This window comes from Octodon degus, unplaced genomic scaffold, assembly GCF_000260255.1.
Source record: "Octodon degus isolate 3935 unplaced genomic scaffold, OctDeg1.0 scaffold00036, whole genome shotgun sequence".
Lineage (NCBI taxonomy): Eukaryota > Metazoa > Chordata > Mammalia > Rodentia > Octodontidae > Octodon > Octodon degus.
The window spans coordinates 14,698,175-14,711,813 of record NW_004524612.1 but is presented as its reverse complement, the minus strand read 5'-3'; the positions used below and the strand labels follow the sequence as shown (position 1 = coordinate 14,711,813).

General features: G+C 41.9%; 1 protein-coding gene across 3 annotated transcripts in view; it reads left to right on the top strand.

Moving 5' to 3' along the window:
* Ints9 (integrator complex subunit 9) overlaps nucleotides 1-13,639 on the top strand; it is a 95,376-nt gene that overhangs the window by 66,566 nt on the left and 15,171 nt on the right. For all 3 annotated transcript variants that reach the window (XM_023714663.1, XM_023714662.1, XM_004630701.2), the window contains 4 exons: nucleotides 705-816; nucleotides 3,342-3,522; nucleotides 9,759-9,819; nucleotides 11,736-11,907. In XM_023714663.1, coding sequence (XP_023570431.1) covers nucleotides 705-816; nucleotides 3,342-3,522; nucleotides 9,759-9,819; nucleotides 11,736-11,907 — 526 coding nt within the window. The remainder of the gene's footprint in view (nucleotides 1-704; nucleotides 817-3,341; nucleotides 3,523-9,758; nucleotides 9,820-11,735; nucleotides 11,908-13,639) is intronic.

The window sequence follows — 13,639 nt, the reverse complement described above, 5'->3', positions numbered from 1 at the left end:
TAAGCAAGTTTTGCATCCCATTCTTTGTCACTGAAATGTGCTGCCAGCAGTGACTTTTTCTAAAAGAAATCTCTGGAGCAGTTCGTATAATTCTTAAACTCTGGCCAGTGTTCTACCTTTAGAAAGCCCTCTCACGTCTTTGTACAGTGGACTATATGAATGCTTTGCCACTTCCTCACAGAGGGGCATCAACAGATGTGTTAAAGACGTGTACTTTATGTGGTTGATAAGCTTAATTGTATCCTGCAAAGTTTTAGTTTAGGTGACATGTTTCAGCCAGAAGTGCTTCCCATAGGTGAAATAGTGTGTAGATTCATTTCCAGAAGTGACTTCTTTGTCCCAAGTAGTGAAACCAGAAGGCTGTCTAGTTATAACAGCTACTCAGTCCGCCACACAAAATGACCGGTTCAGTTAACATTCAAAGCCCTGGGTTGGTGGCCACAGACTCTAGCACAGCCTCATCCCCATCTGAGCAGGGGCACAGCTCAGGCGGCAGTGCCTGTGATAGAAGCAGCCGTGAGCACAGTGAAGCTCTGCTCCCTCCCACCACTCCCGCTCTGCACAGTGAGGGTTGAGGCTTCTGTAGTAGAGGACCAGAGCATGGGGTAGACACCAAAGAGCAGCGTCTGTGTGCGCTGCTTTCTTCCCTCTTCGTAAACTGCATTCCTCTTTAGATTACTGAATGAACTTCTCTTGTTTTTCAGCCCATGGACCAAACTTCTCTCAAAAACAGCGATGTTCTTGTTCTGACAGGGCTCACCCAGATCCCCACCGCGAATCCTGATGGCATGGTGGGAGAGTTCTGCAGCAACCTGGGTATGGAGCCCTCTTGTGTCCAAAATTGGTGATACAGCTTGGATTTATTTTTCCATTCTTTGCTTCTCTAGTATTCTTTGTCCCTTCCCCTTCACAGTCACACCCTCTGGTCATTCTGTCTTGTCTTGTCTTTCTGTCCATCTGTCTGCCTGCCTGCCTGTCTCTCCCTCCCTCCCCCTTTCTCCCTGTCTCCCTTCTTTCCTCCCTCTTTGTGGTACTAGGGATTGACTTAAGGATGTTCATATTGAGATACATCTTTGCTTTACAGATAATAGCACAGAAAACTTTATTAAATTGAGAAAACTGGTGGCTGGTGAGGTGGCTCAGTGGTCTAAAGCACCTACTTAGAACAAACTTAGCAAAGCACAGGGACTGCGGTTCAATCCCCCAGCACCACATGCCAGCCAGCCCTGCCCCCTGGTGGGCTGAGCTGGCCACACACACACACACACACACACATAAATAAATAAAATTTTTTTTAAAAAATTGAGAAACCTGTAGGTTGTCTTTTACTTGGAAGAATTTTGTTTTCTTTTGGATATAATTGTCCGTAAACTCTAGATAATCTGTCTTCCCCATCGTAGAACAGTTACCATCTTATCAATTCAGGCTGCTATAATAAAGTATCATAGACCTGTGGCTCAGCTGTAGACATTTTTATCTCAGTTCTGGAGACTAAAAAGTCTGAGGTCCAAGTCCTACTTGCTGTTCCTGGTGAAGGGCTCTTCAGACTTGCAGGTGACCAACGCCTTCCGGCTGTGTCCTTCCATGGAGAAGGGAGGAGCTGTGGTCTCTGCCTTCTCTTTACAAGGGCACTCATCCCAGCTTGGGACCCCACCCTCATGCACTAACCCTAATAACTCCCAAAGGCCCTCCTTCCTAATACCATCATACTGGGGCTAGGGGTCCCGTATATAAACTTTTGGAGAGGAGGACATAAACATTCAGTTCGTAACAGTTGATGATAAGCTCTGACCCTTCTGCTCTAGGAAACATAAGTAGTCATCTTCTGCTGACATGGTAGGAGTGGCAGGGGATATAGTTCGGCCACATAAGCACCTGCGTGGCAAGCACAAGGTCCTGAGTTCAATTCCCAGAACCATTAAAAAAAAAAAAAGACACAAAAGGCAATGTCCTTTGAAATTTCACTTATCCATGGAAATAATCATAATGTGCTTTTGTTCTTTGCTGAAATTAAGCCAATTATAATTTATTCTTTCTGTGAAAAAATAGTCTGCAGTAGAGTCTTAGGTTTGTGTGTTGGTATATGATTTACATTATAGACTCAATGATTTGACAAACCCTACATCTGATCCACTGCTTCTCATAGCGAAGCCATCTGCCCACCCACCTCAAAATCAGTGAAGCCGCTTAACCAAAATGTAGGCTTGGGGCCCCCACAGACTAAGCACAACATCTGGGGCGGGGAGGACCCCAATGTGTCCTGGGTACTTTTTGCACAAGCTAAAGCTTAAAAATCACTGATCTTCTTCATTCGTTTCATAGAACAACTCATGAGGAAGCTGGCCCAGCAAGGTTGTGGTGGCTTCTTTGTGGTTCTAGAGCTTGGGCACAGGCCAAATTGGAGACAGACCACTGATGTTGATTTTTTTTTTTCCCCATAGTAGTAGCAGTCACAAGTTCTCACTTTATAACATCAGTGAACTGCATATCAGAGTAGAAGTGGAGAATTAAGGCATCGAGAGCTCAGGTTCTGCACCTAAAAGCCACTTGTATCAATTTGTCTTAGAATAGAAAAATAAATAAATAAACTTGAGTGTATACCTTGTTTTAGCCAGTCATACTTGTAATATTACAACCCATAAGTTGCAATTCTTTAATAATTTAAGTATGACAGATTGAGCCAGCTATAGTGATGTGTGCCTGCAAACCCAGCACTCTATGAGACTGAGACAGGAGGATCACAAATTTGAGCCCAGCCTGGGCTTTGTAGGCACCCTATCTCAGAATAAGACATAAGCAAGGGCCAGCCAAATAGCTCAACAGATTAAAGCACCTGCAAGTAGGCACAGGGTCCAGGGGTTCAATCCCCAGGCTTGCCGTGCCGTCCCCACCCCTGGGGCGCGCTGATATGGTGTAGATCCACGGTACCGCCAAACACGCCACATGCACGATGTATGAGAGATTTTTTTAATAAACATTAAGAGAAAATGCATGTAACAATCAAACACAAACCAGGGGCTATCCTTATTATTCATTTGGTCATCACAAATCCAGCACATTTCGTAACAAGGTCTAAAAAGAGTTTGCAGGTTCTTCCCTGCCACTCACTTGCCATTGGAGCCTTTAAAGCCCAAACTCTGACTGACATTCTGTTCCCAGGGAGGTAAGTCAGTGAGCTGAGCCTCTCAATGCCTTGTTTGGCTGCAGTTCTTCAAGGAAAGCAGTTTACTGTACATGTGAGCTGTGAGAAAACAAAAAGATACAAATGCTAGTTGTAAAGGAGCCTCCTTTGCAGTACTGTCCTTTGGTATGATGTCTCCCCTCTGGCTTCACATCTCTAGCTCTGACTGTCCGGAATGGAGGCAACGTGCTGGTCCCCTGCTACCCATCTGGTGTGATCTATGACCTCCTGGAGTGCCTGTACCAGTACATCGACTCGGCTGGCCTCTCCAGCATCCCCTTCTACTTCATCTCCCCGGTGGCCAACAGTTCCCTGGAGTTCTCCCAGATTTTTGCCGAATGGTATGTCAGTGTTCTCTATGAGTTAAATGTAATTCAGTACATTCAAGCAGGAATAACGAAATAGTCCTATTTTTTCTCATATTACCATGAGACACTCATTTTACTGTATTTCTGCATTGTCTCATTTACTTTTCACTCGTTGCTGGAACAGAATACCCAACACCCAAAATTAAGGAAGGAAAGGTTTATTTAGCTCACAGTTTGTGGCGGTTTCAGTGTATAATCGGCTGGCTCCCAGGCAGAGCGGCACATGGCAGAGAGCAGCAGTTCATGGCAGCAGAAAACTGAAGAACAAAGGGAAGGGCAGCAGCTGCAGCTTCTAGCCAGCCTCTCCCCACTCCTAGTATTGTAAGCAAGCTACCCTGGGGTTGGGGTGTAGCACTCACACAGTGTGCATGCCCTCCTCTTGTACAGGATGAGGATGTTTACAAACTGAGAATCCTGGCTCTCTGCTGAGTCACTTAATTAAATTTCTGAATATCTTGAGTTGACACAATGTATCAACCAGTACATGTATCTATAATGAAAAGACTGTATTACTGAGAATCAAGTCTGTTGTATTGCTAGAGTTTGGAGTTATAGTTACCACAGAGGGCAAGATGCAAAAAGACTTAACTTGGCCTGTACTATTAAAATTAGTAGCAAAAGTATTACTTTCTGCCTGCTACAAAAAGTGACAGTCCATTCTAAAAGTTAAAAACCTTGAAGCCCAGCCCCATTTTGGCTAAAATACACCAAACTTTTTATTTCAGTAATACATTTGGAAAAATTACATTTTATTACAGAAATTTTTAAATAAGATTTTTATGGAAAACAAATTATGAATGATATAAGAAGTCATTGAAAAATACAATAGGTATTGTAAAATGGGATGTAACAGTTCAAAAGGAAAGAAACTGGGATGGGGAAAGGAGAAAAGGAAGAGAAAATATATACATATGTACACACACACAATATAGTTAAAATATACTACTAATTTCTCTTAATTTATTTGAGAAGAAAGGAAAGGTTTGTGCTAATATTGTTTGGACAATTAAGTGCCTATGTCTGAACTATGAAAAATTAATTTAAAGGTAACAATACACAGTGTATTAACCATTGTTACTCTCCTGTTATCTTCTTTTGAAATTTTCTTTCTTTCTTTCTTTTTTTTTTTTTTCTTTTTTTCTGCAGTACTGGGGATTGAACTCAGGACCTTGTGCTTGCTAAGCAGGCGCTTATTCTACTGGCCATCTCTCCAGCCCTGAAATTTTCTTTTAGTTTTTCTCTTTAAAAAAAAGAAAAGAAGGGTCCGGGGAGATGGCTCAGTAGAATAAGTGCTTGCCTGGCAAGCGCAAGAGCCTGAGTTCAATCCCCAGTTTCACCAAAAAAAGAAAGAAAAAAAGTATTAAAATAAAAAAGTCATTGAACCTTTTTAAGATAATTTAAATGCATGTTTGAATCTAACTCCCCTGCCCCTCCCAAAAAGCTACTATATGCACAATACACAGTGTGTTGCATCCCTTCTAGTTGTGTGGAAACCAAGTAGATATAACATTCAGGTTACTTGTTTAATAAGAAAGAAATCTACACATTATCCTGCCATAACATAGTCCAATATTTTATTGCCTCCTACCCCAGGGTTTTTAAGTACATTTCCCCCTTATAATTGTTGTCTTTTTCTGTATCCCTCAAATAGGCCTCTCTATCCACGTGCACACTGTAGTCTCTGAGCATAGAACTGTCACTTGGAGATGGAACTCAGCCCCTCTCACCACAGTGCACAGGGCATTTCCCCTGAGGGAGGAAGGCAGTCTTAAATAAGCAGTACTCTACCAAAGTATCAGTTGCAGATTTAATCAGCAGATTTTGAGTTTCTTAATCCAGATCCTCAGGAACAATATTGTGAACACCCTCTAGGCCAGCCCTATATCCCTGGGGAGTGTCCCCTGGACTTGTGGCTTGAGTCCAGCCCACCCATGGCATACCTGTCATGTTGGAACAGCCTCCTGGGACAACTCTGGACTACTAATCTGAGAGCATTAGAGGATGTTTCTTCTTTTTAGAGTCTTGTTTCTTATGCATGTAATCTAGATTTCCTATAGCAAAAAATAAGTTTTTAGAAACTAATAAAAACATAATTACAGTCTCTAGAAATAACATCACTTTTAGCATTCTGATGTATTATTTCTTCTACCTACAAAAATAATCTTGAATATTCAGTTTTGGCCCTGCTTTTAAAAAATTAGTTAGATTAAAGTATGATAAAATATTTGAGACATAACTTTTATATGAGTACTATTTTATCATTCATATACATGACTTTTCTCAATTTTTTTTTTAGTAATAGGTCATTAGTTAATATCACTCTGTGTATAGAGCATGACATCTTTTGCTGTAGGTGAATTACTAAAAGTGGAGTTACTGGAACAAAGGATATAAATATTTTTTAATGTTCATTATCTGAGTCACCATTGCTTTCCAGAAGGATTTTTACATAAATTATTCCTTTCTTGCCCTTCTTAATGGTTTTGTATTTCTCTTATATATTTGATACATTTCTATATATATCAAAGCTATAACTTTGTGTTATAATTGTAGATATTTTTTCCCATTTTGACACTTCTCTGAATTTTTTTGGTGTTTTTAAATCATAATAAACAGTACTTTGAAATAACTTTAAATTTTCAGAGATGTAGAAAATATGAAGACTTCTGTGTCCTTTCATTAGGTTTCCCCTAATACTAACATCTCACCAGGCCATATACATTTGTCAAAATTAAGAAATTAACATGAATGCATGACACTAATGCCAGATTTTATTCTGAATGGACCAGTTTTTCCACTCATGTCTGAGTTCTGGAGATTCTGAGTTTTCTGTTTCAGAATCCATTCTGGGTTCAGCAGTGGTTAGCATATTGATTTTTTTTTTTTTTTCCTTTCTTTCTTTTTGAAAGAATTCTTTTACTTTATTTTTTTTTTTTTTTTTTGCAGAACCAGGGATTGAACTCAGATCCTTGTGCTTGCCAGGGAAGCACTTATTCTACTGAGCCATCTCCCTAGCCCCATTTTTTTACTTTTTATTTAGGCTCTTTCACTATTTTGCTATTTCTTAAACATTTGCTCCAATATTGATGTCACATTGCTAAACATTGTATTTCAGTTTTATTATAGTTCCTTATTTTGTTTTTCTTCTTTTCCTGCCCTTAACTTCTTTATCTGTAATTTGTTTAGTGTGAGAGAATCATTAACTTCATTTTTTCCAAATAGTCAAGTAATTACATATCCATCTACTATTTATTGAATAACTAACTTTTTTAGCTTATCTGCATTCATTTTATGAATGCTGAACTTCAGTGTGTACTGGGTTTTATTCTAGGACTACTCTGTTAACCCTTTCTTTGGCCATAGGAGTGCCAATATATTTTAGTAACTGCAATTGTATTTATAATTTCATTTTGTGGTAAAATATATTTGTTTTTGTCTTTTTTTTTTTTTTTTTTTTTGTTTTGGGGATTGAACTCAGGACCTTGCTCTTGCCAGGCAGGGACTTAGGCTGCTTAGCTATCTCTCCAGCCCTTTTTCCTTTGATTTTCCTAGTCAGGATTCTTTGGAGTATCATCGAGAACCATAGGATCACTTTATTGAGTTCTAGAATATCCTTCTGAGTGCATATTTCCTGTGAGCTACAAATTGACATTTTTGCAATGATCTTTCCAGGTAGAGACACATGAGAGGTCTTTCAGACTTTCTCCATATGTATCTCCCTTGGACTCTTATTAAACTCAGTGATCATGTAACACTTCCTGTTTTCATTTGTACTTTATTTAGTTCAGTCCATAAACATCTGAAAGATGCCGTCCTGTGTTGAGCCCTGGGGGTCTGGAGGGATCTCTGACCTTGAGGAATGTGAGCCACGGAGGAAGAGGCAGTCGCATAAATCTGTCACTCTGAGTCCACTTGAGGGAGATAACGAGCGCACATAGGCACATACACACCTATGTACAAGTGTGAGTAGGCTGTTGGAAGAAGCTGAAGCACCTCAAGCTGGGGTGCGTCACCAACCCCCACAGCTGAGAAGCCAGGGCTCGAGGTGCAGGTTGGGGGAAGAAAAAGAAAATGAGGTTTGCATGTATAGTATATTCTTCCCTCAATTGATTTACACAACATATTTTTGAAAGAAGAAAGAATTACCTAAGTTCCCCCCAGCGTAGGCTCCTGACCTGACCTCACTGTAAGATTCACCTCTGGGGAGCCCTTGGGGCCCCTCCCTCCATCTCTGAGAAGCCGCAGCTCCTGCCCAGGGAAGTTGAGTTGCCTGGGAAGCTGGAATGGGCCTGACCTGATGCCATCAGTCTGCGGCAGCTAGGACCTTGACACGCCATGCAGGCCATTCCAGCGCGGGTTGGAGGCTGACAGCCATTGTCCTAGGAGAGTCTTTCCTATCATGACAGTTTGCACTCTCTGTCCCTATGTAAAGAACGAACTCGCCTGCCTCAGTGTCAGGGGCTGGTTTCAGACTTGGGCTCATTGAGTGATTACTGTGGACCTGGGTGAGGCCAGAACCACAGCCCACACTTGAGTCTTCTCAAAGGCCTGGTGCCGCCCAACCTCGGGGTTCTGCTCTGCCCTGCCCAGCTCTGTTCTCCCTTGGTGCCCTGCTTTTCACTGCGTGAAGAAAGCCCCACTCCTGGCTGTCCCAGTGTCCACCCCAGCTCCAGGCTAAGGACTTGAGTGGTTGGATGGGTTTTTTGCTGAGGGATGGAAATGGGGGAATTGGCTCCCAAAGACATCTCTGATCTCTTACTCAGCAAACAATGCACTGAAGACTGTAGTACCTGAGGGTCTCGGGCTTTCAGACGTGATTCAAGAATATTCGTGTATTCAGAGAATACAAGCATCTTGTATTCTTTGTTTTTCTGATCACCCATATATATTTCTGAGTCTCCTTTTGAACTTCAGCAGCAAGCCCAGAGAAGCACACTGGCCCCTTCAGCCTCCAGAACAGGCCTCAGTCTGCCCTGCCCACACAAGGGCTCTGGAGGCAAGCATGGGATCTGTCAGCAGAATGCAGGGCCTTCGAGTCAGGGTTTCATCCTCTATTCAGACTGTAATCTCTTCAACATCATTAACATCTCATAATAAAATAGATGTAGCATAACATCCTGTGCAGCAGTCCAAGCATGTGAAATAGGCGCTCAGATTTGTTTCTCAGTCTGTGTTGGAAAGAAAGACCGAACTAGTGTCCATTTGTATAAGGTGAGCTTCTGTAGTTTTAACTCTTCCAGAAAAAATATGTGATGTCTTTGAGATCAAGGTCAAAGGAAACTAAAGATGGGGGGGAAGATAGCACATAGAGTATAAAGGTAATACAAAATCAAGCCCTGAAGTCCTGAACTCCTGGCTTCCACACTGTTTTGACAGAGTCCTTAAAGTGGGCTCTGACAAACACACATTGTGAGTTCTCCTACTTTGAAAAAATACCAGACCTGCTCACCATGCGTGTTGATTTATTCATTGTAAGCTTTGTCACCTTCTATTAGACATCTCAGTATTTTAAAATCATACTTGTGTAAGAAAAAAACAAGTGACTCAAAATATTCACTGTCTCCAGACTATGGGCCTCAGGGGGACTTAGCGGGGCTGCGCTTACTGAAATACAGTAGCATGTATGCAGAGCCAGAAAGCCACATTGATGGGAAAGGTAAGTAGCTTTCACCTCAAAGTAGGCCATCGCTAAATGCAATATCGAATCTTAGGGTTGGATGTTGGAACCATCAAGGACATGAATGGAAAACCTGATGAAATCCAGACAGCCAGGAGTTTACTAAGTTATAATGTCCTAGTGTTAATTTCTTGGTTTGATGAATGCACTGTGGTTGTAATATATTAGCATTGGGAATGTAGAGCTCTACTTTTTTGCAATTTTTCCGTAAATTTAAATTTATCCCAAAATAAGACATTTATTTTGTGTAAGAAAAAAAAATGTGAGAACTTTTTTTTTTCTTTACTGGGAATTGAACTGAGGACTTTACGCTTGCTAGGCAGCTTATGCCACTGGCTGTACTGAGGAATTTTAAAGGTTCAGAAAATTGTATGTTCCCAAATGCCTTGAAGGTGCCAACTTTTATTTTCAGAGAATTCACTGGCTGGAAATTTTTAAATTGTAGTGTTTAATATTGCACTACTGCCACTAGGTGGCAACAAATTCCTTATTGTGCACTTTCTAATGTGTTGATGTTTTTCCTCTTTAAAAGGCTTTGTCACAACAAACAGAGCAAAGTGTATCTCCCCGAGCCACCTTTTCCTCATGCAGAGGTAAGAAAACAAAATACTGGGCTCAAAGCAGGAAAGAAATGTAGATGACTGTGCATCGCCATAGTGGGCCATTAGATTCCAGATACCCCTCCATGACCCCTGCATGCGTCCCCTTGCCTCCCTCATCAGATGACAGCAAAGTACGCAACTGGGATTCTTTTGTTTCCTCCCATGAGCACATCCTTGCACTGTGTCTGCACGTTCTGCCTTCCTCTTGTTCTGCTGACTGCAGGAGCAATCACATTCTAATACCTTCTGCTAACTTTTAAGTCACAGATTTATTATCAAAATGGTCCTTTATAATTGTGTCAACCATGTATACAAATGTTTAGTCATGAAAATAACATTTCAGTTTTTTAAAAAGTAGAATAATTCCCCCTCCACAGAACTGGTGTGTATTTTTATTTGGCTGAATATCCAATTTTGTTTTGGTTGCTTGTTCAACAAATGCTGTGCTGTGGGCAGTTTTCGTAGTCTTTATTATATTGTTAATGTATTAATATTAATTAGTATTAACATTTCTATTTGGGCAGTAATTATTGAAATTCAAACAACTAAATTCTGGCCATTTCTAGCTTTTTTAATAATTTTTGTTAGTAAAAAGACCAATAAAAGTACTTAGATCAATTTGTGCCACCAGTGGCTCAAGCCCCTCAGCAGGACAGTCACACATCTCCCTGCAGACACTTACTTAGATCTGCAGGGTTATGCTGCAGGCTTCCTAGTAAAGCCACGTGTCTCCAGTAAATGGGTAGGTCTTCAAAGGGAAGAATTTGACTTTTTTAGGGGAATGTCTCAAGCTGGCCATGCCCTCACTTTTGGGATGATGTTATCTGGACTTGAAGTTGTTGACCAGGTCACGGTATTGTGGTTGCTACTGGACTAAGCTGTCACAAACCATTTCTTTGTCCATTAAAAGGAAATGTTTCCTTTGAGAAATTTGGTGGTTAGGGGATGTGCCTGCTAGACATTTGTCATGTGACCTTCTGTTGGTGAAGTAGGAAGGTTGGGTGGACCTCGGCTCAAGAGGCTGTCTGTGGTTGTCACTGTGCTTGCTGTTGCCTTGTGACATACCTGACATCAGGAAAGCATTGCCAAACAGAGATTCTCAGGGTTCAAGCATAAATCTTTAGATAAAGTTTAAGTCTGTGTGTGGCCTGTTTCTTCTTATAACTTTGTGTCTTCAGGAATTGAAATCTTCCACATTTCCAAAAGTTGGTTTGGTCTTTGAATTAAGCTGCCACATTAACTTAGCAGCCTAAGCTCTTGGGTATTGCTTATGGAAAAGCAGTCTGTCTACCTTGTGAGAAGGATCTATTTATTGTCATAAGAACTTGGTGATTCACGTATTATGGGTTGTGTCTAGATTCATCCCCCACCTGCCCACCATCCAAAGGTTCATGCAGTCATGGATGGGGCTTTGTCAGAGGTGGCTGGATCTAGAGTGTGTGCACTGGGATTGATTTATGGTGGATTGCTAGGATCAAGGGTGTGAGTGTTACCCACCCTAATAGCCTGGATAATCAAAAAGGGGTAAAAAGAGCTGTGGTTGTCTCTCACTTGCTTTACTGCCTTCTGCTTGTTGTGAATTGTTTCTCCCCTCCCTGCAAGGCATGTCTGCCACCCCATTGCTCCCATCTTCATCAGTATTTGGTTGTCTGTGTCTTAGATTGTGGTCCTTCCGGTAGGCATGTAGTAGTAGCTTGTTGTAATCTATGTTTCCAGTTGATTTCTGTTGTCCAATGTCTTTGTAACAGTTCTCTGTCAGATGTGTCTTTCATGGTGCTTTCTTCCAGCTAAGCTTGGCATCTTCATTTGTATTTTTAAGTCGTTTTTGTGCATCCGCCCATACTATGGTTCACGTTTCAGTCTAACCAAGCTAATAGTTCCTCCTGTGTTGTTCATGCATCTTCCAGCTCATTCAGACCAACAAGCTGAAGCACTACCCCAGCATCCACGGAGACTTCAGCAATGACTTCCGGCAGCCATGCGTGGTGTTCACTGGGCACCCTTCGCTCCGGTTTGGGGACGTGGTCCATTTCATGGAGCTCTGGGGAAAATCGAGTCTCAACACTGTCATATTTACAGGTGAATTTACAAAATAAACTCACCTTCCTCCTTTCCTCTTAGCCAGCAGTAGCCACAGCAGTGTGGACTAGGGAAGGATCTGCCAGAGACATTGGCCTGAGCATTGTCCTTCCAGATGCACCAAAGAGCAGCCACTGGCAAAGGAGGAAGCGAGTAGCAACAAGTGCTGTTAGGTAACTGTCTGCTGAACACTACTGGCTCTTTTAGGCCTTCCCAAGATGGAATTGTGCAGAGCTGATTTTTCAGTGGATTCGTTTGCAAGAACTACAGTGATTCCAGTACCTGCCCTTTGTTTTACCTTTAGGAGTTGTTCTTTTCCATGGATCTTTTCTCTTTTGTAGCTTACTCTAGCTTAGAGACAAAACCCTCAGGAAAAAGAAAGCCTTTTGTGAGGTCAAGTAAGGGATTTACTTAGATAATTACTGTATTATTTTATCAATATATGGGCTTCACACTGACTTGGGTTTTGGAAAACTCGCAGGCTAGAAGGTATAACAGTTTGATCTGGAATCTGGCCAGCTTGCTATAATGGCAGCCATGCCCTCTGCTGGGCTGATTCCCTCACTATAGGAGGGGAGCTCTGAGCTACCACAGGCTGTTTTTCTATCTCTGCCATCTTTGGCTCACCAAACACTTCTTCCCAGCACCTAGGAGTTGGCCATCCCGAGAAGGTTGTCTAGAGAACTCTGTGGACAGGGCTGGACTTGGTCTCTCCCACTCCCCAGCCATGACTGGCATGACAGTGGATGTGGCATTAGCACAGGCACACCCTGAAGTGTTGGATCTGGTACAGATGTTCCTTTAGCCAGCCAAAAAGAAATCAGAAGCACTGTGATCATTCATAACAAATCTGGGTAATAACTTACATTTAAAACGGTTTGCTGCTTAGGCAGAGCGCATCTGTCAGGGTTCGAGCCCCAGCATGCTGTGCCTGGCGCATACCTGTAATCACAGTGCTTGGGAGGCTAAAGAACAGGAAGTGTCACTATGAGTTCGATCTGTGTAGTGAGACCCTGTAGACCCTGTACTAAAATACACTAAAAAAATAAAAATAAAATGGTTCGTCAAGGAGCTGAGGATATAGCTCAGAGACATAGCACCTGCCTGGCAAGCACAAGGTCCTGACTTTGATTGCCAATTAAAAAAAACAAAACAAAACCATAAAATGGTTCATCAGAGCCGGGCATGGTAGCTGAGGAAGATCACTGTGAGTTCAAGGCCAGCCTGGCCACATAGCAAGTTGAAGGCAGCCTGAACTGCATAGTCAGACCTTGTCTCAGAAAAATAAGTACATAAATTAAGATAAGATAAAATTAAATTAAAATTAAATAAAATGGTTTGTCAGGCTTTTAAACAGATGTGAGATTTCTGATATCCATTAGCAAGAGAGGAGACTTTGGGCCACCTTTTCAGCTGATGTGATGACTATTGTCACGTTAGAAGGAGTCAGTATTCTCTGCTAGGTGGCCTGTTCTTACCTCATCTGGAAGTTCTGTTAAAGCTTTGGGAAACGTGACCTACTGGAGGTAATTTACGTATCTGGATGCTGTGAAGCCCAGCGAGGTGGCACATGCCTGTGATCCCAGTGCCCTGGGAGGCTAAGGAAAGAGCACTGCATGTGCAAGCCCAGCCTGGACAACTTAGCAATTTAGAGACTGTCTTTCAAAAACAAAAACTTCTTCAAAATTTATTTTTAGGGGCTGGGGAGCTGGCTCAGTGGAATAAGCGCTTC